At 44.3% G+C, this 27,955-nt stretch overlaps 2 protein-coding genes across 3 annotated transcripts; one reads left to right on the top strand and one right to left on the bottom strand.

Moving 5' to 3' along the window:
• Positions 1–234: 234 nt before the first annotated feature.
• mybl2.L (MYB proto-oncogene like 2 L homeolog) lies at positions 235–21,647 on the bottom strand. Of its 2 annotated transcripts, none has more exons than XM_018241241.2 (14): positions 21,478–21,647; positions 17,378–17,471; positions 16,978–17,049; positions 15,804–15,896; positions 15,354–15,574; positions 12,974–13,121; positions 12,629–12,874; positions 11,912–12,283; positions 11,320–11,459; positions 5,036–5,135; positions 4,716–4,826; positions 4,144–4,251; positions 3,648–4,049; positions 235–1,039 (listed from the first exon to the last, which is right to left on the bottom strand). In XM_018241241.2, exons 1-14 carry the CDS (start codon positions 21,495–21,497, stop codon positions 911–913), a joined length of 2,256 nt encoding a protein of 751 aa, XP_018096730.1. In that variant the 5' UTR covers positions 21,498–21,647; the 3' UTR covers positions 235–910. The 2 variants fall into 2 exon arrangements, with proteins under 2 accessions (XP_018096730.1, XP_018096731.1); XM_018241242.2 differs by having other exon boundaries at positions 12,983–13,121.
• Positions 21,648–24,193: 2,546 nt separating this feature from the next.
• XB5733004.L (uncharacterized XB5733004 L homeolog) lies at positions 24,194–25,189 on the top strand (the record flags this gene model as incomplete). Its single annotated transcript, NM_001095621.1, is given in 1 exon segment — positions 24,194–25,189. A coding segment is annotated over 1 exon segment (735 nt). The 3' UTR covers positions 25,020–25,189.
• Between the last annotated feature and the right edge of the window lie 2,766 nt (positions 25,190–27,955).

Here is a 27,955-nt window from a genome sequence, read left to right as displayed (position 1 = left end):
ATTCAGCTCTACACATGTGTATTGGAAAAGATCTTTCCAAGAAAGATAGTTTGTTTCAAGAAAGATCATAATTGTTACGTCTATGGCCACCTTTAACGGGAATGAGTAAAGGAAAGACCGAAACAAATGGCGTTCTAAACGACTGATGAACTTATGCACTTATGAATAAAGTTATTGAAATAAAAAAAAAAAAAAAAAAAAAAAGGTGAAGAAATAAGCCAAGGAGAAGTGATCTGTTATGACAACGAATGGCATATAATTGCTGCTGGGAGAAACTTTGTATTCGCTCAGAGTTTATGCAGCAGTGCAGGAAATAGAAAGTTTGGCCTGTGAAAATGACGTGGTTCAGGTGGGAGAACTGTGCCCTTCCCATTTCTAGTCTGAGTAAAATTTGCATTTACATGTCCTTTAAAAGTATAAATTATTTTGACAATATCTTCTTCAGTGATCATTTCTCGAAGTTACGAATAAACATTGATTAAATTAATGGGTTTTTTTTTTTTATGAAAATGGTTTTCAAAAGAAGGCAGTTTAGTGCATGTATTTGTGCCATGAGCACGCACTATGCAACCAGTAAAAGAAAGAAGCACAGGCTGTCTGCGAACAAAGCCAAGGTCTCCAATGGAATGCACACTGCAAAGATCTGCTCGACAAAAAGTAAAAAAAAAAAAAAAAAAAAAGGCCGTCATCTAATGCCTGGCAAAAACCGGCCTCATTTGGGGGCACATTTTGCAAAGAAAAAAATTGGAAATTAAATTCATCCCTCGGGTTCTTCTTTCAAAAAACATCCTGGGACTGTCAAGAGTCTGCTGCAAAGTTGTTAACAAGAGCATGAGTGTTTATGTCCATTTGTATGTCTAATAGAATCTGCACTCGTGGAAGAGATGAGGCAGAGTTAGCTGGATGGACATCAGGAAAGAACTAGTGCTCGGGAGGTAGAGCTGTGTTTATGTAAGTTCAGTATGGCCCGGGCTTTCTCCTGCATGAGCAGCTGATCCTGGGAAGCACCAAAAGCAACTGTTTTCCAGGCAGTGGTCATCTAGAGAGAAAGAATCATCATTAATGAAAGGTCTCTCCTGGATCTCCTGGAGGTAATATCTGAGAATTCAAAGTCAATTGTTACTTCTAAATAGCATTAACAAAAATGTGTATTGTTGTACTTACCTGTTTATATTCAGGCTGACTTGATTCTGAAAAGCAGAAAAAAGTTGCCATAGCGTTTGCTACTATATGGCTGTAGTTGCTTGGACCAGTAGAGGAGCTTTTGCTCCACCACACCAGCTCGCGTAGACAAAATAATGGCAAAATCAGCAGAGTCTTTAGGGCCTCCACCGCCAGATCAAAGAGAAAACAGCCCAAAGGCATGGAATAGCGCAGGGATCCCCAACCCTTTGAACCCGTGAGCAACATACAGATGTTAAAGGAGTTGGAGAGCTTGAAAAATGTTCTTGGGGTGCCATAAAAGTGCTGTAAATTGGCCATTTGGTTGCCCCTAGGTGGAATGCCAACCTACTAGAGACTCTGCTTGGCAGAATATGTGGTTTTATGCAATAAAAACTTGCCTCCAAGTCAGTAATTCCAAAATATGTGCTTGGTTTGAGGCCACTGGAAGCAACATCCAAGGTTTTTGAGAGCAACATGTTGCTCACAAGCTACTGGTTGGGGATCAATGCAATAGAGGCTTCATGGCATGCAGTTTTGAGGTTCTGCTACATCGGGAGTGACAAGGGCTGCCTATGCATGACCGGTGTGTGATTCGGTAGATAAGCAAAAATGCAGGCGTCTTGCTACAATGCAAAATAAGGACATGGGTAAGACAGGCCTTTGGTTTTACAAATTGCAGTGTAGTGGAGCTGCAGATAGTATGAGCAGCAAGGATTTATGTAAAACTACAGCCAATTGCATCGTTAAAAATATTCACTCAACCCTGGCCATTCTTTTTATGTAAAACGCTCCAAAAGTAAACTACGTGCATCAAGAAAAGGCAGCGTTTCCAGGAAATAAACTAGGCCAAGTAAACAAAGTACCAGAATTATAGATTTAATGAGGATATACACAGGTTATGCACTACAGGTGGTTTATTTTCCCCATTTTCCTGTAGATTTACGGATAAATATATTGCTGATAAAAGCAGAGAACTGCCCCAACACATCAGGTTAAGAATACAAGATTTGTGGTGGCCGTGCTGTAGAGCATTGCTTACACTTGTGTTCGATCACAAAATACACAGCATTACTAAAAACAAGGCGGCCCAGGCTAATTTAGAAGGTAGAAAACTTAAATAAACCAGGATTATAGACAGGTTAGTGCATGGTATCCTCTTACCAATAGTGAGTAAAGTGCTTTATTATTATTGACAGGGTATATTGCCTTTATACAAGTGCTATAGTGGCTTCTAGCCTCTTTTTCACTCACATACTTTTAATGCATTAAAAAAAATAAAAAACACAAGAGCAAGAGAAGGGTGGAGACCGCTCATCCCAGCAAAGCCTACCTAGCAGGTCACTAATAAACAACTTCTCAGCTTACCGTAAGGGAAATCTGCTACTCTCAGTTCACATTGGCACAGAATTTGAGAGGTTTATTTATCAAAGGGGTGGGGGAATATAGAGTTCTCCATTTGGTAAATGTGCTAAAGAAATTCTATATTCACTGTCAATCACCTCCAATATATTAGACAGACAACTGCTCCTTTTACGAAAATTCTGCACCGCCCCAAATTAAAAGTAGAATAGTGGTGAGCAGCACGTTACTTTACATTTTCTAGCCGTCCCCCAATGGACTCACACCTGGGCATTAGAGTAATACTTTACTGTGCAAGTTAAGTCTGCTCTCAGGGTGCCTGTAAAAGGTAAGTAAGATGGTAAAACTTCTCTATGTTTTCCCTTTGACCTGTGGCAAGCCCTACTTCACCTTTGAAACAGAAGCCCCTCCGAGTGTTTTACACGAAAAAAATATTACCCTCAGTATGTAAATGAACAACATCTACATACTGAGCTCACATTAGTGATTTAAAATGACACGGTATGGTTTGTTTTACAGGAACCCAACGTTATGTATCCAACTCAGGACAGACAAACATCCCAGTATGAATTAGTGCCCAATAAAGAACCTTAACCACTACGTGGGCAGCTTCATCTAGTAGATTTTACAGTGTGGCCTGTTGACCCTTCTAATTTACGAGCAGGTCCCTCCAATTCTATTCTTATTATGTAGCATTTGTTACATTATTGTAAGCATCGCACTAAATAAACAAATTACACCAATATAAAATGCAGAAAAAAGCTCCAATAGCTGTGATAAATCCTGGCCATATAGCAAGTAGAGATTAAGGGCAGAGAAACGTGGAGATTCAGGGAGATTTAGTTGCACGGCGACAAATCGCCTCTTCTTCGGGCGACTAATCTCCATGAACGGGATGGCACTCTGAGTGCGTTTTCCAAGGTTGACTCACGAGAAAACTGAGCAACTTCGGAAAACGAAGCGCTCCGAGTGCCATCCCGCTGGCGATTTCGATTCAAGGCGGCGGGAAGGCAGTTCAGGGAGATTAAATGCCCGAAGAAGAGCCGATTTGTCGCCTGGCAACTATTCTCCCCCCGAATCTCAACTTGTGTAACTGCCCCAAGAGTGAATATTATAGCACTTACCGGCTCTGGAATCTTCATAATGTCATGCCTCTGCATTTTTACGTTATCGGGCGTTACTTGGAAAAGAGTTTCTGTTTTGATTGTTTGGCATTGATTAGATGTTACTGCAGCAGAATGAAACGTGTCTAAGTCCATCAGTGATTGTGGGCACAAGTCTGTATTTGTGAATGTCCCGTTCTTGGTTTTAAATGGAGGGCCTGTTTCAGTTTTACTGAGGCCCCACTGGGTTTTCATCAGTTCGCCAATGTCAGTTGGTAGCTGTGAGGTGTTCCCAAGTTGTGCAACGGCCCCTTTGCTTGTCTGGACCTGGACAAAGCCTTGGTTAAGGACGCTGTTTTCCTCTCGGCTGCTGCAGGAAGACTCATTGAGAGAGACAGACAGGAAACTGTCGCAGGATTGAGACTACAACGAAGAGAAGTACAAATCATGTTAGGGATGTATTCTATTTAGGTCGGAAGTAGTATTGCATGCAATGGATGATGGGCAATGTACAAACCTGCATATGTGCAGAAGCAGCGGATGAAAGTGTTAGTGACGGAGGCTTGGGATCTTTGTCTATAATATCCAAAGCAAGGGACTTCCGCACTTTTTTGATTGGGCTGTGCTGAGAACAGAGAAGAGAGATCATGTTAAGCTACAACAGAACAAAGTAGTCTACACCCCACCCATATACATAATAATCATGCCTGATCCAAGTTTCATTACTTGGAAAACCATTTGACACTTGCATGGCTGTGCTAATATTTAGGAAAGTGCTGCACTTGCTATTATGGCTTCATGACTTACGAGTCAATTAGTAAGATGTCTTCACAACTACTGTATAAATTATACCAGCTGCAATCTACACAAGAGGAAATTTCCATTTACGATGTCAAGGGACCATCATTTCCAGATAAGGTTAGTAGTGACCATATAAGTAGTTAACAGCTACCCTAGATCCCATGCTTGTATAGCATGTCTGAGTTAAGTGATCCTATATAACCAATTTGTCCAAAATTATTTTGGGTGACCAAATACATTCGACACGCCCAAACAACCTCATTGAACGCAAAGGTTTTCTATACATACTGGTTTTCGCTTCTGACGTTCATGCTTAGGGTCGTCCACAATGATTAGCTCAATGCCAGACTCACTGCGTAGAACTTCCTTTAGATCCTCCTCTAGATGAGGTGTTGGGGGCTGTGGATGGAAAGTTTAAGAGCCAATGACTACACAACCCTTTTTTCCTCCCAAAATAGTACCCTGGAATTTATCAAAGGGAGCTGTAGAACATGACATGGGTCTATTCGGATTCCCAGTCAAGGGCAGCAGGGGTCTAAAGGACCCAGCACAAGTGGATATTTTAACAGTGTTAAGATACCCCTAGTAAATGTAATACAGCAACATACCAGTGGCTTCAGCGACCCAAACTTCTCAAGTGCATTTTTAAATGGCGTTGGTGTGTGCAGTACATAGTCTCCCATAAACTTATGATTCGGGGTGATGAAGCTGAAAGTAAAAAAGTTTCAAATTTGACAAAGGAAAAAGATACTCGATACAAAAGCTCAAGTAAAATGCTGAAAGCAGACAATATTGTGCAAAATCTGCGGTGCCAGTGTAAAAATTGATTTTTGTACTTACCGTTAAATCCTTTTCTCTTGTCCTACATTGGGGGACACAGGCACCATGGGGATGAAGATCCTGTTGCTTGGAGAAAGGACACTAAAAGGTTAAAGTGGCTCCTCCTCCTCCTGCTCTGGGCTTCATCCCCGCCTACCTCCTCAATCCTCAGTTTTCTGACCGAAGAAGAGATGACGAGCCCTACCAATTGCCCATGTGAAGAGAAGGAGCTCCTCCCCAATGCAAGCTAAGCACGGTATGAACCACCTGCTGTTTGAAATTGTTGGTATTTGAACAACAAAAATTATATAAGATATTACCTGATCAATATTAACATGAACTAATACAGGGAGGGAAGGCCTGTGTCCCCCAATGTAGGACAAGAGAAAAGGATTTAACGGTAAGTACAAAAATCAATTTTTCTCTTGCCTAGATTGGGGGACACAGGCACCATGGGGATGTCCCAAAGCTACCCATGAGGGCGGGACTTTTTACCCCTAGTGTTCAGGGAAAAACCACCTGCAACACTTTCCTGCCGAAGCTCGCTTCGGCTGAGGCGAATGTATGCACCTTGTAGAATTTGGTAAAGGTGTGTGTGGATGACCACACTGCAGCCCTACAGACCTGTTCTGCTGAAGCCTGGAGAGGAACCACCCAAGAAGTGCTGAGTGAAGAAGTAGAATGAGCTGAACCCGGAAGGGTGTGGCCTTACCTCGTACCTCATAGGCCTTCAAGATTGTTGACCTAATCCATCTTGCATTGGTGGCCTTAGATGCCTTAAGGCTTTTCCGTGGTCCTTCTGGTAAGACAAAGAGGTTGTCCAGCTTCCTTCTACTCTTGGTAGCCCTGGTGTATGTTCTGAGAGAACGAACCACATCTACGTATGTAACTGTTCCAAATTTGTCTTTTGTTCAGGACAAAATGAAGGAACCAGCAGGTCCTGGTTAAGATGGAACTCCTTAGGAAGAAATCCAAGGTAGGTCTCAACACCGCCTTGTCCTTGTAAAAAATCAAAAATGGTGGACAACAAGATAGAGCTGCTAGTTTTGAAACTAGTCTAGCCAAAATGATGGCTAATAGAAAACTACCTGAAGAGTCAGCAGAGTTAATGGAATTGAGCCGATGGCTCGAACGGTTGCTCCTGCAATACAGAAGGTACCCTATTGAGATCCCAGGGAGGGATTGTATGACGGTATGGAGGTATCATCCTCATGCTCCCTGTAGGAAGGTCTTGATGTTGGGCAGCATTGCAAGCTGCTGCTGCTGCAAAAGGATAGATAAGGCTGATACCTGAACATTCAGTGAGCCGAGTGCCAGCCCTTATTTCTAAACCCTCCTGAAGGAATAACAATAGGCTACTTTCATCCCAGGACTGTGGGTCTTTGGCTTTAGATTTACACCAGGATATGAATGTCCTCCATACCCTGTGGTAGATGCGTGCGAAGACGGGCTTTCTGGCCCTTAGTAAGGTCGGTATGGCCTTTTTTGGAACTCCTGATCTGGCTAGGATTATGGCTTCAGGTGTCATGCCGTTAAATCCAGCCATGGTGAACTCAGGTGGAGGATCAGTCCCTGAGATAACAGATCCATTCTGTCTGGAAGGTGGAATGGTGCGTCCACTGATGAACTTATGAGCTCTTCGAACCAAGTGTGGTGTGGCCAGTAGGGTGCCACTACTTCTGTTTCTACCCTTCTTGATTACCCTTGGCAGAAGTACCAGTGGTGGGAAGACATATGCTAGGTGAAACTGCCATGGAACCACCAGTGTGTCCATGCTAGGGCCAGAGGGTCATTGCTTCTTGTAAAGAACCTCGTAAGCTTGTTGTTGTACCTGGATGCCATTAAGTCTACTTCCGGAGTGCCCCGCCTTGCCAGAATCAGTTGAAAAAACCTCTGGGTGTAGGCTCCACTCTCCCTGATCTAAGGTCTCTCGGCTGAGAAAATCTGCTATCCAGTTGTCCACTCCAGGGATACTGCGGAGATAGCTGGTACCGTGTTTTACACCCACAGAAGAATTTGCTGTGCCTCTGCGAGGGCAGCTTGACTCCTTGTGCCTCCTTGGTGGTTGATGTAAGCCAACGCTGTCACATTGCCTAACTGTATTCTTACAGGTAGATCTTGAAGTCTGCCTGACCATTGGAGCAATGACAGGTAGATTGCTCTTAATTCCAGGATGTTGATGGGGAGTAGTTCTTTCTGTGACCAACGTCCCTGTACGGTTAGGTCTCCCAATACTTCTCCCCAACCTTGTAGACTGGCAACTGTTGTGATGACTGTCCACTGGTGATTGGGGAAGGGTTTTCCTGACGGAAGTGTTGTTGGTCAAAGCCACCAACTGATAGAGGTTCAAACTAGATCTGATAGGGGAATCCTGCAGTTTAGGTTCGCTCAGTTCCTCCTCTGGTGTTGGAGTAAGGCTCTGCATGAGCAGCACATATGGAATCGCAGGATGACACTATAGTCCCTAGCACTCTCATGGCAACCTTAAAGGTACCTGATCCATTTTCTGCAGAGATGACAGGAGCCCCTGCATGGAGGTGATCTTGGATTGGGGAAGGAAGGCTCTTCCCAATGAAGAATTTAGATCAAGCCCTAAATATTCTGTACTCTGGGAAGGTATGAATCGAGATTTTTGGAAGTTTATCTGCCAACCTAACAGCATTAGTGTCTGGAGATGAGTTGTGGCCAGTGCCATGGAACGGGCCTTTACCAGTTGGTCGTCCAGGTATGGTATGACACTCACTCCCTGCAGTCGCAGGTCCTCTAGAGCCGCAGCCATGACCTTTGTGAATAGCCTTTGCGCGGAGGATAGTCTGAAGGGGAGTGCCAGGGATTGCCAATGTTCTCCTGCCACTGAAAAGTGAAGGACCCAGTGGTGGTTGGGATGTATGGGGACATGCAGGTATGCATCTTTGAGGTCGATCACCGCCCTGAAATCCTCTATGTCCAGGGACATTAGGACTGACTGGATGGATTCCATCTTGAAGTGGTGCTTCTTTACATGGTCGTTTAGTGCCTTTAGGTCTAGCACCAGGTGAAAAGATCCATCCTTTTTGGGTACTATAAACAGGTTTAAGTAGAAACCGAAGCCCCTTTTACCCTTGAGGGACCGCCATTACTAACGCGGAGGTAGTCAGGGCGTGTGGAACCACATGGAAAGCTGAGTGCCTGGGTTCTGTGGTAGGGAGCCTTGAGATGGAAAATCACCTCGGAGGTAGCTGAGCGAATTCTATGAGATAGAAATGATCTGTAGGACCCAGGGTTCCAGTACTCTATGCCGTCACACCTCCCGAAAGTGACTTAAGCGTCCGCCAAAGCGTTTAGCTTTCAGGGGTGGGCACCTCCTCATGCGGAGGCTGTTTGTCCCGTGCGGGCTTAGGTGCTGCTCTGCTTCCTGACCAAGAAGTGCTCTGCCTTGACTGGAATCTGGGGCGGGTCGGAGCTTGTTGCTTTTCATGTTGGGACCTCTGGCTCTGTAACTTGAGAATTTTCCTTCTCTGTTCAGCACCAAAAAGTTTTTTTTTTTTTTTTTTTCCCGAGAATGGGAGACCAAGCAGAGACCACTTCAAGGTAAGATCTGTTGACCAGTTTTTTTTAGCCAAAGGAAACGTCTGGCTGCAATGGATTATGCCGAAGCCCTTGTGACGAGCTTAGCCGCGTCCAGGACTGCTACGCAAATTTATGTATTTGTGTCCGCTATCGGAGCTAGAAAGAGGTCTGTGGAGGGGTCTTCTGAGCCATGAGTTGGGCCACCTGTTCCACCCAAACTTCCATTGACCTGGATACCCATGGGGTGGCAATAATAGGTCGTAGAGTTCTGCCTGCTGCTGTAAAAATCGACTTGCAGAAACCCTCAAGACGTTTGTCGATAGGATCGTTAAAGGAAGCCGCATCGACTACTGGAATGGTGGTGGTCTTGACAATTTAGAGACCGGTGGGTCCACTGCTGGGGGTGAAGACCAAGGTCTGTAAAGTAAAAGGATAAGTTTGAGTAAAGCGATGGAAAATTGGACTCTATGGTCTGGCGTTTTCCATTGTGCTTTAACAATGTCACCCAGCTGTTCATAGGCTGGAAAGACACAAGAAGACTTCTTTTGCCTCTTGAAAATGTTATTGGTTCGCTCTGCTAAAGGTGGGGTGTGCCTGAATCAGGCTCTCGACCTCTCATTGTGATCTAGGGGTATCCTGATCCTATTCATCTGTGGATAGGATCTGTCCCTCTTCCCAATGCCTCTTCCTGTTCATCAGGCAAAACAGGTGGGGAAAGGGGAGGTCGCTTTGTGGCCGACTGCTGAGTGACCGGTCTGTGAGGCTCTGTAGATAGATGCTGTAGGACCTTATCTAGAGTCTCTGGAATTCTGGCTAGGTTTTGTAGACCCGCTAGAGATAGAGCGCACACCAATTCAGAATCCAAGCTCGTTTGATTAGCCGTAGCTGTCGCAGAGCTGGCTGGTAGGGCTGTGTGGGATTGTAATTGTGCAGTGACTGCTGCAGTCTTACAGGCTTCACATATTGGCTCAGCCAAAACACTAGCAAATTTAGGTCTGCAAGTAGCCCATGCCAAATACTAAATTGCATTGGTGGTACATGCAGTTGCCTGCTTGGGAAGGGACTGGTCATCTGCCCTGCCCGTCATGGCTATACTATGTAGTGCAACCCAGTAAGTAAGATATTGGGGAATATTAGGGGAGTCCAGAGGAGTGAACCACTTCTCCCTTAGAGTGCGATCTGTGGAGACAGAGGGAAGTAGTGAAAAACCCCACAGTAGGTCCCATAGAGAGAGGGAAGTGTTAATCCCCTAGAGAAAGAGTAAGGGAAGTGTAACTACCTATTCACCAAGGTAGGAAGGAATGGTGCCTTGTTCTTCTCTGTGAGAGACAGCGAGGCTGGAAACGCTCAGTACTGGAGAGAGAGATGCGGATCCAAAATGGCCGCCAGAGAGGTTTCCCGGGCTTTGGTATAGTACCTTAGTAAGATGGCGCCCGTGAGGCGTGTGTGCAGCGACTCGTGCACAATGAAATAGACGCAGCGCCAGATGGTGGCGCGAAAGATCGCTGGGAATGGCACTGAGTTACCAATGCGGGGACTACTTTTAGTGCTGTTGTCCCATTATGATCTACATATATAAAAGCATTGTTAGAATTCTGTTCCATGGAAAATATTACTTAATATTGATTCATGAGAAAATGTATATTGTAACCTTAACATAAATATCAAATAAATATCAAATAAAAAGCATGAAACAGGAGGGTGATTTAGACAAACTGTGTGTTGACAGTGTCTTATATCTACTGATGACCAGCTAAAGGTCTGCTGATAGATTCCATCTACCTTTTGGACATCCCTGGCCTAGGGAAATCTTTGTCAGAGAATAGCAGTGAAAGTGAAACTAAATGCCTAGGAAAATCTCTGTGAGAGAATAGCAGTGAAAGTGAAACTAAATGCCTTTCTGCAGAGCTGACAGGCAGCATGTAATGGGGGGAGGGAGGAGGGAATTAACTTACCTCCTTGTGCCAGCCAGGAATGCTCAATAAAAGGTATACCCTCCGTCGTGGCTACTGGTGCAGCCTCCGGAGAGCGGGAACCAGTGCCCAGGGTAGTGTGGGGGGGAGCTCCCCAGCCTGCAGCCTCCGTAGAGCGGGAAGGCTATAGAGCATCTTCAGATCAGAAGTCCTTGGCTGGAGGGGTTCTGGAAGAGAAACACTGACCCCTAGTAGTGGCATGATACTGAATAAATCTGTACCATTGCTCCCAGCCACGAAGTGTCCATCCTCCTTCTGAGGACACTAAAAGAAAACTGGGGATTGAGGAGGTAGGCGGGGATGAAGCCCAGAGCAGGAGGAGGAGGAGCCACTTTAACCTTTTAGTGTCCTTTCTCCAAGCAACAGGATCTTCATCCCCATGGTGCCTGTGTCCCCCAATCTAGGCAAGAGAAAAAATACACAGTGTAAAATAAGGGTATCCGCAATACAGTACTATCCTGTCAGGTACAAATCTAGTATATTTAGAAGGAGCTCATGTATCGCATAAACAAGGATATGTGCTCTACATGCTGGGGAAGCAAGAAACTCACACAGAATTCTTCTGCAGCAGGGGGGTCTTGTCCCGATGAAGAGGAGTGGTCACCACCACCTTTTGGCTGCACACAGGAGTCGAGGTGAGGGAAGGATTTTCTAGCTCTAGGGCATCTTGTTTGGACAAGAAGTTCAAGAACTAGGATTGTAAATAAAAGCATTTTAAATTAATTCACCATAGCAAACACACTTCATAGCTCGCAGGAAAATTAAGCAGTCATCTTCAAGAAAGTTAAACCACACAGGAATATACTTTAATTTAGGACCCTCTTTGGTCATTTTACATCTACATAAACTGAACTGTCTACACTGGAATCTCCCTCATTTTATATTGGTGTTTTGTGGTCCCACCTATATAGTATGCATTATACATTTTCCTGAATTTTACACCATTTTGTTCTGGTCGCCTGAAAAACGTAAAATGGGGGTTCTAGTGTATTTAAAAGAAGTGCATTTCACACTCATTATGGATAATGATTTTGCAAGAGACTGACAGACTAGTCACACCCTAGGCAGTGAATAGAAATCCACCATACAGATGTCACGCTAGTCAGGCCTAAAGAAAGGAGAATCTCTTACTTATGGTCTTACCTGTGATGGGGAGAAAGGCAAGGATTTCACTGGAGTGCTTTTGGGGGTCATGCTGTTTGCTTCTGTAATTGATGCAATAATACTACCACCGTTCTCAGTAACAGGGGACAGTGTAATCCTTCTTTTTCTGTGTTGTTTCAGCAGTGAGGGAGGAGTTCCAAAAGCTGTCTGGGGCTGAGGAGATATAGGTATCAGTTCCCCTTTATTTCCCTTGCACAGATCAGAGAGAGTGTGGCCATCCAGGCGGTATTCTGTGACATTAGGAGCCTGGGGTTTGTCAGAAACGTCAGGGCGGATGGGGCTTCCGACATCACTGACTGTAGAGTCCTCTCCCAGATCAAAATTAGATAATTCACACCAGGCTTCAGGGTCCTAGAACACATCAAAAGAAATGCAGTGAAATAAGACATCTACATGGGATTGTAGATTTAAAGGGTCATTTTGCCCTTGACACAAATTGCAGACGTCACAACGCCGCTACGTAAGAACATTAGAGAATAAAGGTGGCCATACACGGGCAGATAAAGCTGCCGATATCAGTCGTTTGGATCGATTTGACAGCTTATCTGCCCGTGTATGGGGGCTTCCGAATCGATATCTGGCCACGATATCGATCGGGAAGGTTTGATTTTGTAGTTTGAGTAAATGTGTTTAGGTTGCACATGTCAGATTGTTAATATGGGTTTGATTTTGGCTGTGATAGGTGACAGAACTTACCGATTCCATTATGTCTGATGCCGGCACCAGGAAATTCACATATTCTACCATCCACTTCTCTGGACCAGTATCCGATATGGCTGTGGCAGAGGGTACGACGGAATCAATATTGGAATCTTCATCTTCGCTATCTTGCTCAGATTTATTAACTGGATTCTTGATCAGAAGCTTGGGAGAAAGTATGTTTGAGGGCTCCTCTGGAGTGTTAGCACTCGGATCCACAGATTCTGTGAGCAGTACATGATTCTAAAAATCGAAAAAAAAAAAAAACGAGTGTTTTAAACCAAAGTACTCTATTGCTAATGTAACAGGCAAATTCAACAGTCAAGGGGAAGTAGAACATACAATTTGTACCTGCTCATCTGTAGCTTGGTACCCAGAGTCCTCTCTTTGTTCCTGTTGCCCTCCTGCTTTTTTCATGGTCAGGAATCCTCCAGTCTCCACCTTACGTTTAATGGTGGAGTTCCAGTGATTCTTCACGGCATTGTCTGTCCTGCAATCAAAAGTTGGGCAGAAAATACTAATCTGTTGCAAAGGCAGCTTCAGATATTACTCTGGTTGACCCCAACTTATTGGCTTTCTACTTAAAAGCCCTCTAAATAATTTTTTGTTATCAACATGTATAGTAATAAACGCGTAGAACACCCCTCTTCTGTGTACCAACTGTCAAACTGTTGCAGCTGGTGAGACATACAGGGGACTTGGATCTGTCATTAGAAAGGAGAATGGTAACATCAGTTGGGGTTTATTTCCCTTTTAAGATGAAGGCACACCGAGTATATTACAGCCACCACACAAGTCTCTGCCATTTCCCATTCACTGTAAGTGGAACGAGTAATTACAATGGTGTCCATAGTACATGGCTGCTTAGAAGCAAGGCATCAGCACAACTGGCACACAAATGACGAAAATGCATCATAAATTGCCAATAAGCTTCTCATTGTTTCATAGCATCCAGTCTACTCTACAGTAGGCATGCAGATAAATGGCTATTCAGCCTACCAGCAGGAGGCCTGCTAGCTTCAGGATTTAAAAGGACAGACCTAGAATCACTCCTAATTAGTGAAGGTAACTTAGCACGGGCCTGAGCCTGCTCCTTTCTGTATTTGTAGTAGATACTTTAAGAACGGTCATTTAAGATCAAAATACATAGGGACATTTTTCCACACAACTACTGCGATAGTAACCTTAAATTCATTAAATTGTCGTTAGATCAATCACATGAATTATAAATTATAAAGTGCAGGGCTAAAAAATGAATTGTACAATTAAGATGAATTAGACGATTAAAGTTAATTGGAGATAAAGTGCAGTGCAATACAATTCATTCAATTAAATAGATTTAAAAAGATTTTTTAAAAACCATTAGATAATTTTGCCCACAGTAGAATCAATTATAAATTGTGGCAATATTATTTGATGAATTATTATGCCTGCGTCCAAATTGGACTTGAAATTAGTTAAAGTGCTTTCCAGTGCTAAATCAATGATTAATTATAACTCAGGTAAATTAATTAATTCATTAAGGTAACCGCTTTAACTAGGATAAATACTAAAAAAAAAAAAAAAAAAAAAAACCACAATCCTCAGGAATTGAATTGAAATATGAATATGGCAAAGAAAGGAGAGGTGGAGTTTTGGGTTATGAACCCGAGTATTGTTTAGTATTTATCCTAGTTAAAGCGGTTACACAAGGCCAAATTGTAATGATCCATTACTTGACCCTGGAGCCAAAGATCAGTTCATATACTGGAGGTTATGGAGGCCTGTGCAGGGACGGTGGCTGTGCATGTATGTATGTATGTATGTATGTATGTATGTATGTATGTATGTATGTATGTATGTATGTATGTATGTATGTATGACACCTCAATTTAAGGGTATTGCGTTGATCCGATCACCATGTAGCCTATTTGCCACATACATTAGTGAATCTTTACATAAATAGACAGCTGTATAGGCAAGTGTGTAAAACATTACTGTTATTTAAACCTAAACAATGTACTGCAAAACTTCCTGATACACTGTAGGCCTAAGGAAACCAAGAACTTGAGCAACTATACATTAGTATATACATAAGTTAAACAAAGCAATAAATGACATGTAAACACATGTCATTTATTGCTTTGTTTAACTTAAGGTGTCAGGGTTAGAGTGGGTGGAATGTTTGGGAAAAAGTTAGTGTTTTAGGAAAGCCAATTGGCTCTTTTAACAAACATTGTTTCGGTTTATTCTTCACATTGGGAATTCAAAGAATTAATGAGAGTAAATTGAAGGCTTAAGGCAGCCATACACAGCCCAGCCTTGTACAGTGACTGATCAGTGGGGTTGGCCCGAATAGACAGATGCTGTATGAGATGTCATACATACTGTGGTCTCTATTCCATTGTTCCAATTGTTGATCAAACAAACAGCAGATTGTGAAGAGTGGCTGAAGATTCTCTTCATTTCCTTATCTGCCAAAGCACTCATACCTCATACACAAACCAGAAAAAATCCAAAACTTTTATTGGTACACCCATGTCTAGATTTAGGGGCAAAAATATTAATGGTCAAACTGTGGAATCTATATTTCTGGATATTTAGATTTTTAGGGTCAAAACTTTCTGGAAAGATTAACAAATAGACGCATGTATTAAAAGCAATACATTTTACTGCCATGCTCAGAAAATCTGACGTGTCCATGAAGACTGAAACAGTTTTGAATAGGCAATGGTGGGGTTACCTCCCAGGAAGCAGCTTTGCTATTTCAGCCCAGCGATTTCCCAATACTTTATGGGCTTGGCATATAATTCTATCCTCTTCCTCTGTCCACGATGACTTTTTCACTTCCGGATTGAGATGATTGTGCCAGCGTTCACGGCACTGTTTGCCCATGCGGCCTTTGAGCTGCTTCGCGATCAGGGTCCAGTGCTTGGTGCCATACTTCTTCACCAGCTCAATTACCTAGGCAAAGATCGGGAGATGAAGACATAGTTTAAAGTAAGGCAAGAAGGGTGGGTAAACAGCAGGGTCTCATATGCTGAGCTCACAGCATCCCTCTAAAGTCCAATTTCAATTGGTAGATACAGCAAATTGCAGTTTAACACGTGGAAGACAACATTTCAATCTCTGCTCTATAGCAGATAGCAGCAATATTGTGTATTCCCTTTTAATAAGGTACCACACCCCATACCTTTTCATCTTCCTCTTTTGTCCATGGACCCTTAACCAGGTCAGGATGAAGAACTCGAAGCCAGCGGTGCTGGCACTGTTGTTCAGTACGATTCTGAAAAGTAGGGGGGAAAAAAAACACATTAATGAAACTTTACGACCAAGAACAGCGCTGACAGGACAGAACCGGCTCTCCAGAGATGTAATTCGAAATTTCTGGGTTCTATTTCCACTTAAGACGACAAATACATTGCCTGCATACATAAGAAAGATCAGAAATCATAGTCTCTGGTCAGCTTGTGTAAAAAAGGTAGTTATGGAGGTAAATGTCCCTTAACAAGAGATAGGGAAGTATGATGGGTACAGGTTATTCTTCAGTTTGGAAACTGCGTGCACTGATTCAGACAGACAATAAAATGTCGCCTTTATTGCCAAGAGGTCAGCCCTTTAGATCTATGGGGACAAATACAGCATAGGCAAACGCACGAGAGGGTATTATGTCTTGTCTTTAATATCTGCCCTTTAAAAGAACACCAAATAAAAAATTTTTTAAAATAATTAAAAAATAATGTATAGTTGCTCAGCACTGGTAAAGCAGACATGTTTGCTGCAGAAAGACTATTATAGTTTACATAAACAAGCTGCTGTGTAGCCATGGGGGCAGACATTCAAAGCTGAAAAAGGAGAAGAGGCACAGGATACACAGCAGATAACGGATAAGCTGTGCAGTATACAAAGGGGTACTATATAGCATCTCTTATCTACTGTGTATCCTGTGCTTGAATGGCTGCCCCCGTGGTTACACAGCAGCTTATTTATATAAACTATAGTAGTGTTTTCGAAGCAACCACAGCAGAGATAATTCCATGGTTCCCACAGCAGGTTGGGTCAATAGTGGTAGCACACAGTGCCAGAAGTGATGCAACCGCCATTCTGAAAATGCGCAACTTCTACCAGGTTTGCATTTGTGCATCTCCTTTAGTTTTGCTGCATCAGGACAAATTCAGTGAGCACAACTCCCAATGCAGTGGCAATTATGCTGGAAACTCTAATTCAAAAATCTGTATTGTAATTAAAACATTAAAAAAAAAAAAAACAAATAGTGATATGCTTCTGAAAATAGCACTTTGCACAAGGTGCTGCATTTGTAAATGACCCTAAATACATGGTGAAGTGTAAGGAATGGTGGCACTTACAGTAAGGTTACTGGCAATTGTCTTCCATTCACCTTGTCCATGTGTTTTCACCAAGCCTTTTAGAGCCTCATCCTAATGCAGAAGAAGAAAACGGAAATGCGTGTTCATACAGACAGCAGAAAACACTTGGAAATTTCTTTATGCATGACTAAAGAATGAGGAATGACAAGTAACCAATGATCAAATGAAAAGGGTGCCAAGTTGTGATCGCTTTATTACTAGGGTAGTTAAAACCCCCACATAAGATACCCCAAGCGAGCATATTTAACACTCTACAGCCACAATAGGGGGACCAAAATCCTGCACTGGAAGGAAAATAAAGAGTCAGATCCAGAACTAGGCAAGAAAGAACAATGATCCCATCCCAGGGAAATTCAAATCAAATTCACCATCATCTCACCTCTTCTGGGGTCCACTTCACTTTGAGCCGGTTTTCCTTTGGCTCCGGGACATCAGAGTCTGTGTCCTGATATTGCAAGTCCTCAAGATCATCGCTGTACGGTTTAAAGAAAACGATTTTTAGTTGACAGGGTCAACAGGGTCTCAGCAATACGAATAACAGGTTCAACGTAATGAAAGATGCAGCATTACTCAAGGCTCCCAGAGTATAAGGTGTCTGCTGATCTAAAGCAAGAGAAGGCTAAATGAAAGGGCAACTAGTGGTAGGAAATCTTTCAGTGTCCCTGACCCAAATTCCAAGGTATTGCCTTTGGCCACAATTTCCTGCTTGTTTTTTTTTTGGAGTGGTTTTGTCAAGCAAGAACAGGGTGGAAGAAGGTGGAAGAAGGTGTTGTGATTGGTATACAGTTTTTGCATCTTGAGCACCTTTATACAAAATGTAGGAACATCATTTTCACCAATAAAAAAATGACTATAAAACCAGAAATATTTAACTGTGATAAAACATGTGTTTCTTTAAGTAGGGTTAAAAAGGAAAAGCATGTATAGCTAAACAAGCAGAGGGAGGCTGCAAAATGAAAGCGTGGTTCTCTGGTGGAAAAGCCAGACAAAAGCTACAATAAGACAAAAGACAAAACAAAGAGGTCACAAACAATCTGGGAGTTCACTGGAGAGCAGCTGCAAGGAGTGCCAAGAAATGGTATTACTGACGATCTGAGAAGTTACTATGTTACCAAGTATGTGGAAAGTAGGGGCCCACCAAAAACCCTTAGACCAGGGGCCCACTCAAAGTATTATTTTCTTCCTTTATTAATCAACCTCTTTCTTTTCTTTACATAGTATAACCTATTATTCCATCTATTTAGCGTCTTTATTCTCATAGAAATAGGGAATGGCCATGAAATAAGCCAAATATTTAGAAGCTGGAGGGCCCACTGACACCTTGGCCCACCGGGAGTTTTCCTGGTATCCCGGTAGGCCAGTCCGACACTGGAGAGAACTATGGAGTACATATGGGGGGAAGTACTGGAGTAGATATGCATGCCCAACTCTGTAGTGTACAAGGGGAGGCAAGAAACGGAGAAGACTATATGGAAACAAAATAAATGGACAGCAGATGCGCATGTGGGGTAGGGGAAGTGCATTGGGGGAAGCGGACAAGGGCAACTTGGGAAAGCCCAGTTGGGGGAGAGCTGAACAATGGGGAATAGGAGAAAGACCAAACAAGGGGAACAAAGGAAGGCCCAATTGGGGGGGGGGGAGATGAGGGAAAAGACCAAACAAGAGGAACAAATGGAAGCCCAGTCAGTGGAAAAGAAGGCTTGATAACTGGAACACAGGGAAGAACACTCAACGTTTGCATTTCGGCACCGAAAACCGCTATATCTGCCTGCACGTGAGTCAAGGTAATGTATTCGGGTGCTGGCACATCAAGAAGCGGGTTCTCAGCAGGTCCAAATCCACTACATCTGGCACCAACCTTAGGCCAAGGGCAGACAGAGTGTTAGCTCAGTTACTCTCGGCACATTTGTTTTCGGCTGAGAGAAGCGGATCTGTTCCATGCCCCACCTCAAATACACTAAAGCAGGCATTTCCAGTTCGACCTCCGCTACAGATATAATTGAATGTAGCTGGGGAATGGAGTGGATCCGCTTCTCTCAGCCGGAAACAAATGTGCCAAGAGTAATGGAGCCAACACTCTGTCTGCCCTTGGCCTAAGGCTGGTGCCAGATAGTGGATTTTGGCCTGCAGAGAAACACAGGCTGGGAACCCGCTCCTCCATGTGCCAGCACCCGAATACATTACCTTGACTCACGTGCAGCTGATACGCAAGCAACAAAGCCAATGCCCCATCTGCCCATGGCCTTAGGGGAGACAGGAAAGTCCACATGTGGGGGGGGGGGGAGAGACAGGAAAGTCCACATGTGGGGGGGGGGGGAGAGACAGAAAAGTCCACATGTGGGGGGGGGAGAGACAGAAAAGTCCACATGTGGGGGGGGGAGAGACAGAAAAGTCCACATGTGGGGGGGGGGGAGAGACAGAAAAGTCCACATGTGGGGGGGGGGGGAGAGACAGAAAAGTCCACATGTGGGGGGGGAGACAGAAAAGGTCCACATGTGGGGGGGGGGGGAGACAGAAAAGTCCACATGTGGGGGGGGGGAGACAGAAAAGTCCACATGTGGGGGGGGGGGGGAGACAGAAAAGTCCACATGTGGGGGGGGGGAGACAGAAAAAGTCCACATGTGGGGGGGGGGGAGACAGAAAAGTCCACATGTGGGGGGGGGGAGACAGAAAAGTCCACATGTGGGGGGGGGAGAAGAAAAAGTCCACATGTGGGGGGGGAGACAGAAAAGTCCACATGTGGGGGGGGGGAGACAAAAGAGTCCACATGGGGGGGGAGACAAAAGAGTCCACATTGGGGGGGGGAGACAGACAGAAAAGTCCACATGGGGGGGGGGGAGACAAAAAAGTCCACATGGGGGGGGGGGAGACAAAAAAGTCCACATGGGGGGGGGAGACAGAAAAGTCCACATGGGGGGGGGGGGAGAGACAGAAAAGTCCACATGGGGGGGGGGGGAGAGACAGAAAAGTCCACATGGGGGGGGGAGAGACAGAAAAGTCCACATGGGGGGGGGGAGAGACAGAAAAGTCCACATGGGGGGGGGGAGAGACAGAAAAGTCCACATGGGGGGGGGAGAGACAGAACAGTCCACATGGGGGGGGGGAGAGACAGAAAAGTCCACATGGGGGGGGGAGAGACAGAAAGTCCACATGGGGGGGGGAGAGGACAGAAAAGTCCACATGGGGGGGGGGAGAGACAGAAAAGTCCACATGGGGGGGGGAGAGACAGAAAAGTCCACATGGGGGGGGAGAGACAGAAAAGTCCACATGGGGGGGGGGAGACAGAAAAAGTCACATGGGGGGGGGAGACAGAAAAGTCCACATTGGGGGGGGGGAGACAGAAAAAGTCCACATTGGGGGGGGGAGACAGAAAAGTCCACATGGGGGGGGGGAGACAGAAAAGTCCACATGGGGGGGGGGAGACAGAAAAGTCCACATGGGGGGGGGGGAGACAGAAAAGTCCACATGGGGGGGGGGGAGACAGAAAAGTCCACATGGGGGGGGGGGGAGACAGAAAAGTTCCACATGGGGGGGGGGAGACAGAAAAGTCCACATGGGGGGGGGGGGGAGACAGAAAAGTCCACATGGGGGGGTAGGGGGAGACAGAAAAGTCCACAGGCGGGGGGGAGACAGAAAAGTCCACATGGGGGGGGGAGACAGAAAAGTCCACATGGGTGGGGGGAGACAGAAAAGTCCACATGGGGGGGGGAGACAGAAAGTCCACATGGGGGGAGACAGAAAAAAAGTCCACATGGGGGGAGACAGAAAAGTCCACATGGGGGGGGAGACAGAAAAGTCCACATGGGGGGGCAGAAAAGTCCACCATGGGGGGGCAGAAAAGTCCACATGGGGGGGGCAGAAAAGGTCCCACATGGGGGGAGACAGAAAAGTACACATGGGGGAGACAGAAAAGTACAACATGGGGGGGGAGACAGAAAAGTCCACATGGGGGGGGAGACAGAAAAGTCCACATGGGGGGGGAGACAGAAAAGTCCACATGGGGAGACAAGTAAGGGGAATGCAAAAAAGGCCAGCTGGGGAGAGAAAGAGGTGCAGAGAGGGGGGGGGAGTTGAGGGAGAGGAAAGAGAAGGACAAAAGGCAGGGAACAAGGAAAGCACAGGACAGTCCCGCTGTAGAGAACAAGGAGAATATGGAGAAGGCCAACATGTGAGACAGAGCAGAAAGGTCAACTGGGGATCTGATGAAAGTATATAAGAGGGAGAAAGTGTTGAATAGAGAGAGGGAGCAGCAGGTGAGAGGACACACACTATAGAGGACACACACTATAGAGACTAGAGGGCAAGGCCAGTGGATAACACAGGGGAGGGAGGCGGCTCAGGACTTTAGGGCAGCGCAAAGCAAAAGCCCAGGGATCTGGCAGCGACAAATAAAGTGACAAAGTAAAAGCTGGCAGGTGCTTAACAAGTCTATCCCCACAGCGCAGATCCACAATCCCACCCACTAGTGCCCAGTCTCACCCGCGGGCCCGCCGAGACATTCTGCCGCTCCAGACACTTCTTTGCGCCGTCTCGGGCGTTATTGTTATTTCCTATCTCCCGCCAGCTGCGCACGCATCCACGGAACTCCCTTTCCGGGGCCGAGCTCCATACTAGACCGGCCTACAGACTGTAAGGCTGCGTTGTGAGCGCCTGTCACTTCCATATGTGGGCAGAGCCACGCGCCCGTCCTCAACCAATGAACAGCGAGCGTGGTGAGTGACAAGTTAGCCGGCGTCCAATCAATGATAGAGGCTGGGGCCAAATTCTGGCGCCTCATTACATTAGTGTTAGAGAATTCGGTTTGGAGAAACGCTGTCATTTCCGATTAGGTCAATAGTGTGACGCAATGCATTATGGGTGAACGTTACTCTGACATCATCACGCCAGAATAAAGCTGCCACGTCTCTTACCATTTATTATAGGGAACCTTTACTGTTTTATGAATATTTGCTATGAGTCTGTATCTGTTATAGCTTTTGAATTATGTTATCTATCGTTGGGTAGTTTTTAGGTCGGGAACTGAAACCGCTGTCTGGTTACTAACGTGCGATTTCCCTAGTAACCGAGGAGCAGAAAACGGCCTAAGCAGAATGATTATCAGTAACAATAATTACCCACTGAGCTTTCATAGTCAGTCTGATTGTCAGATACCGAGGTAACCAAACCCCTGACAACTTTTATTATGTTATAGAAAGGCCAATTATAAGCAACTTTTCAATTGGTCTTCATTTTTTTTTATCGCAGCTTTCAAATGGGGGGTCACTGACCCCCACATTCCAGTCTCTCAGTTAAATCAGTGCATGGTTGCTAGGGTAATTCGGAGCCTAGCAACCAGGTGTCTGAACTTGCAAACTTCTGAATAAAAAGCTAAATTGCTCAAAAGCCACTAATGATAAAAAATGAAAACCAATTGCAAATTGTCTCAGACTATCACTCTCGACGCCATACTAAAAGTTAATTTAAAGGTGAACAACCCCTTTAATCTATATCCACCTACAGGGCTGCCATCAGTGGGGTACAACAAGTGGTACTACTGTGGGGGGGGGGACCCAAGTGTTATTTTGTATTCACTGCTCTGGGCCCAGAACTGATGTTAAGGATAAAAAGAGAGAAGATAGGAGATCCTAAGATAACTGACGGTGGCAGTGTACATCTTTATTACAATAACATTTCATTTCAAGGTTAATGTCCCCTTTAAACCTGGCTCTCCTGTTCCTCAGTATCCAGCATAGCTATGAGGTGTTGTGGATGAGTCCATTGGATAATGGGTGGGGTTTCTATGTGATACTGATTGGCCCCTAAACTTCACAAGTATAAGATACTATATAAAGGGCTGTTCAGTTGGAACAAATCATTGACAGAGAATCTCAAAGGGAAGGTAAGAGGCTTTGGAAAGAGGGGGAATTGTGGTGTGTCAGTCTTTATTTGTTTGGGGTTTAATAGGCTTTATTACTGTTTTATATACTGGGTTGTTGTATAAGGGTGCTGCTGGCACACACAGTTTCTCATTTACCATTCATTTAAATCCAAATTGGTATAAATTCTATAACTTAATATAAATGTATATTTGTAAAATTTATTTTAAGGAGGTAAATAAGTTGTAACGTATGTATGTATGTATGTATGTATGTATGTATGTATGTATGTATGTATGTATGTATGTATGTATGTATGTATGTATGTATGTATGTATGTATGTATGTATGTATGTATGTATGTATGTATGTATGTATGTATGTATGTATGTATGTATGTATGTATGTATGTATGTATGTATGTATGTATGTATGTATGTATGTATGTATGTATGGATGGCCCCCCCACTGTGTAGTCTGGACACAGACCTCCACTAATTGCTAGTTTTTCTCACACTCAGTGCCACAACAGGTGTTTGTGTAACATTTCAATTTAAATGTGATGCACCTGCAGTGACTTCTGAACTCTCTGGGGTTGGTATGTGATATTTTAACTGCACTAAGCCAATCCGAACTGACTAAATGCTATGGGTTATTGAGCAGAGATTTGCTTTGTTTGCCTGAGCATTGTTGCAGGTCTAGAGCCCACTGAGAATGGCTTGGCTGATGTACTATACTATCTTCCATGCATGAATGAATCTCTTATTCCCAAAGTCGCCTACCAGCTGCTTGCTACAAAGCACTTCATTCCTTCCCCCTTTCAAAAACCTACTATAAGCCAGGGCAGCCGGAGTGGATCTGTGTAGTTCCTCCTGCATAGGTGCCTCTGGAGTAGAGCTGCCAGAAGTGTTACAGGGAGTCCTATAATAATATCATGAAGATAGGTGTGTTGCCCTACTGTACAGTAATTACTGGAGCCTGTTTCATCCTGGCTTTAAGCAAATTGTTATCCTAACTGCATTGCATAAAATATATATCTGCCAGACCTACTACTGATCCGTTAGACTTGGATCTCTTGGTAAATATGCCCTTTATGGTAGGTGTTGAGGTGGGTATACAGATTGCTTTGTATGTGATGTGGAGACACTTTGTGAAAGTAAGAGGCAACTATGGCCATTAGCACATCTGATATGAGCCAACTGATGTGACCAGGACAGTCTCTAAAAAGTGCCTTTAATGTTGCCAAATGTATGCATGTGTGGCCCATTTATACACATTACATCAACATGGGTGTCTTAACATTCCTGGTACCTAAAACCCTACCACATTTTGTTTCTTAGGTTAGTAGAAACCCCTAAGATGTCTATCAGCTGGGACAGCAGTGCTATCAGTTTCTTGATGTCCAGCTCCAACCTCACGTTAACGGAGATCATGGATTTGGGATTTGTGGCCACCGCTCAGGGTAGCTCTTCTCCCTGTTCCTCACAGATTGAACAGCTTGATCATAGAACCCGTCCAAAGTCTGGGGGGTCGCCATTCCTGCTTAAGGTTTCTGAGTCAACTCCGCTTGTAAGTGGAGGGAAGCAGCGACTGACCGTTGAGGAAATCCTGCCGTGCCTAAGCAGGTCTCCTCTACCACCACCCGATGGTCAGGTGTTTGAACTGTCCACTTTAGCCCCAGAACCACTAAGTAACTCTATAGTTGGGGTATTCTATGGCGCCAAAGTGTCAACTCCCTATAAGGAAGAGACCACTGATGCAATATGTGTGGACATCCAAGTACCTAAACTACAAGATTCAGAGATGGTGGTCCAGGCTGTAGGTGTACAGAAGCCTTCTGCCCCACCAATATGGGAGCTCTCCGAGATTAACTCTGCATTAGAAGAGAACACGCCAACTCTGGATGTTTCTGTCTCTGATTTGAGGTACGTTGGTGGTTCTGATCGAGACCAACCTCCAAATCCACAGGTTCCAGCTTCTCAATGTAACCAGTGGGTTGGGATCACGCATAAGGATGTGGGGCGCTCCTATTTACAGCCATTCCGCTACCAACGCCAACTTAGTGCCTCTGAAATCCAAGTTACCTCAAACACGCCCTTGCTCCATAACTTCCATTTGTCTGCTGATGAGGTGGGAGCAGAGTGGCAGCTGGAGATGACCACCTAATCCTTGTGGTGAAAGCAGCAGTTACTTGACCTCAATGCCTGGTTTTGTATACCTTCTGAAACAGACTATTTCTCTCAATACGCTATAAAATTACACTGCTTCCTGCAGCAATCGTTTGTCTTTTCTATAAGATTTTGTATGTAATTTAAATAAAGCATAATCTATTGGCACAGTTTTGTGTGTTGCTTAAAATGGTGTCCAATTTCCCTCTAGTTCCATGGCCCTAGTGTTTCAATGTTAAACTTTAGAGGTAAGGTGAGATCCAGCCTAAAGTATACATAACACTGCTAAAGGGGAGGTTCACATTGAGACTTATCAGTTTCCTTAAACGACATGTAAAGCCTACATTTTTCCGACCATGTATATAGTTTGAGCCACCTTCCCAAGCCACAGCATTTGTACTGCATATACCCCTCCCCCCTCCATTTGCTGAGCTCAGGAGAGGTGGTTAGGAGAAAAAAAATGTGATTAGACAGAGTTTGTATGGGAACCAGCAATGCAATCTCTTCACTGTTAGACTGGAGGGTGTGTTAAGTGAGATGAGCATGCTCGTTGGCCAACAAATTCCTGAGGGAGGGGGCAGAGTGGGTTAGAAGAGGAGAAGGAATTCTAAGTGATTAAAGGGGATGCTGCAGCCTTACTGTTAACCTTTTTAACAAGCAGAGTGGCAGTTATTTAAATTGGCTTGTTTACTGATTACATTTATTAATTTATTTCAGACTGATAAAAAATTGTGATGGATAATAAACTTCTACCTCTTTTGGGCAGCACTTGCTTTGATTCCTCCCCCCCTCATAAAGTGAATGGATAAACTTGGTAGAAGAGACTAGAAAATTAGAAGAAATCCCTTGTCTAATTCAAAATAATTGAACTCCGTATAGATTAATATGGAAGCAATGGCTAGATAATTTCAAGTTGAAATGATTGGGATATCAGACTTGGAGTAGATGAAGCTAGATGTACCGTAACTAGGTGAAGTGTTAATGTCCTAGAAAGAACAAGTTGTAAAGCAGGGGTGTCCAAACTTTTGGTTGCACTGGGCCACATTGGAAGAAAAAATGTTCTAGGGCCACACTCTAAATACACACAAACACTAACTTTTGATTTATTTTATTGTAAAAGAAAAGAGGGCATCATAAATCTAGTGGGACTTTTGACATTATGTTTGAGAAACTAATGTATCAATAACTGGTTGAATGGAAGTAGTTGCAATTCTCAAGGTGCTCATCAGATAATTTGGTTCTAATTTTAGTGTGTTCATTCTTGAAAAAAGTTGCTCACAAATGTAGGCGCTGCATATATCCCTAGCATAGCGAGCGATACCGCTGAAGAATGCTTACCTGCCTTTGTAAGTAACTGAACGCTCACTTGTTAACTGCTTTTCCTGCTCTAAGAAGCCGCACACCCCATGTAAAATTTAAAGCGCACAATTAGCGACCGGGTAGATACGCAAAATGAAGTTTCCTGGATTGCCAGAAGTTCAAGCTGGGCCTCAGGTTGGACACCCCTGTTGTAAACCTATATATCATTTTTAAATCAAGAGTTGTCGATTAAACTTTGTCCACCCTCCCTATTTTTTTTTTAACAATTGTGGGGTGGGTTTACATGTCCTTTAACCTTTTGTGCCAGTGCAGAGTTACTGGTATTTCTCAAGCAACACCCTGGCAAGTGGCATTTCCATACATGATCTAGTGTGCAGAAACCTTGATTTAAAGGTCTGGTCAATAGCCACTGCTAAAATCCCTTGGACGTGATGCTTTCCACTCCTTAAAAGGAGTAGCGCTCCACCTAAAATTACTGTGTATATTAGATGAGGGTCGAAGGCATATACGATCAGAAGAGCGACTGCACGGAACGCATTTTAGAACATCGTCAGGGGACATTGTCTTACATGCACTGTCCTTAGCAAGAGAAATGCGACATGGCATGCTTTTTTTTACTCACCCATCCTCTGAAGCAGATGTCACACCTCGTTCCTCCCTCCTCAGCCGTCCGCTCTTGCTCCCCAGCCATCGGTCCTGGGTCCTAGCTTCTCCCTCCTCAGTCACCTCTTGCCCCTCACTCCTCAGGGTGCGCATATTCAGCCCTGCGCCCTGATTATAGTTACTTTTTCTTGCCATTCCTTTTAGCCAATAGGCGTTTTAGGTTTTTTAATTGGAGCAATCAAATTCAAGCTACGGCTGAGGAGGGAGAAGCTAGGACCCAGGACGGATGGCTGAGGAGCAAGGACACAGGACTGATAGCTGAGGAGGGAATGAGTGTAAAAGCAGGCAACGTTGCATTCCTCTAGCATAGGAGATTGCATACAGGAGATGGATTTCCCCTGACAATGTCCTAATATGCATTCCGTACGACTGGAACTTTCAGACAAAAAGCTGTGACTGCAATCACACAAACCATCTGTGGTGGTCACTGTGCAGATGAATGCAGCAATCTAGAGATGAGGCTTGCTACATCAGTATGCTCCTCCACTGAGGCAAGGTACGAGCTGTACAGAAAAGCAGGAGCAATACCTTCTGAGGCACAATATCTGGTTTTACAAGATAGACAGCCTATGCATATTGTCCTTCATCTTATCTCATTAGTGTAGCCAATTAAGCAATGCTTAATCGCAGGATTCAGAGTATACAGAAAAAGGTATACTCCCATTCAAAAATATAAGGATATTCTGTGACCAGACTGCATATAAATATACTGCTTTCAAAAGACAAAAGAATCCTTTAACTGGCACATTCAGGAAAATTACTTGTACCTTAGGTCTCTGAAAGTTGCCTTTGAGGCATATAATAAAATGCTATGGTGTTTATCAGAATACATAGCAAATAGAGACGGTTGGTGTTTTCATAAGCCCTGGAGGCAGTGACTGTGAAGTGGTTACTTAGCAGCTAAATCATTTGCATAAGAATGCAACATCCCTATGCTAGTCCATGCAGCAG

This window comes from Xenopus laevis, chromosome 9_10L (assembly GCF_017654675.1).
Source record: "Xenopus laevis strain J_2021 chromosome 9_10L, Xenopus_laevis_v10.1, whole genome shotgun sequence".
Lineage (NCBI taxonomy): Eukaryota > Metazoa > Chordata > Amphibia > Anura > Pipidae > Xenopus > Xenopus laevis.
Note: the sequence above shows the minus strand (reverse complement) of the source record. Positions and strands in the feature narration are given on the sequence as shown.

Excerpts from the sequence above, each read along its gene's own strand:
- mybl2.L (XM_018241241.2), bottom strand. The coding sequence starts at position 21,497 with ATGTCTCGGCGGGCCCGCGG. Across the intron at positions 15,575-15,803 it reads CAAAAGAGGAAGATGAAAAG|GTAATTGAGCTGGTGAAGAA; the intron begins GTATGGGGTGTG and ends ATCTTTGCCTAG. Across the intron at positions 11,460-11,911 it reads TGCCTTTCTCCCCATCACAG|TTCTTGAACTTCTTGTCCAA; the intron begins GTAAGACCATAA and ends TTACAATCCTAG.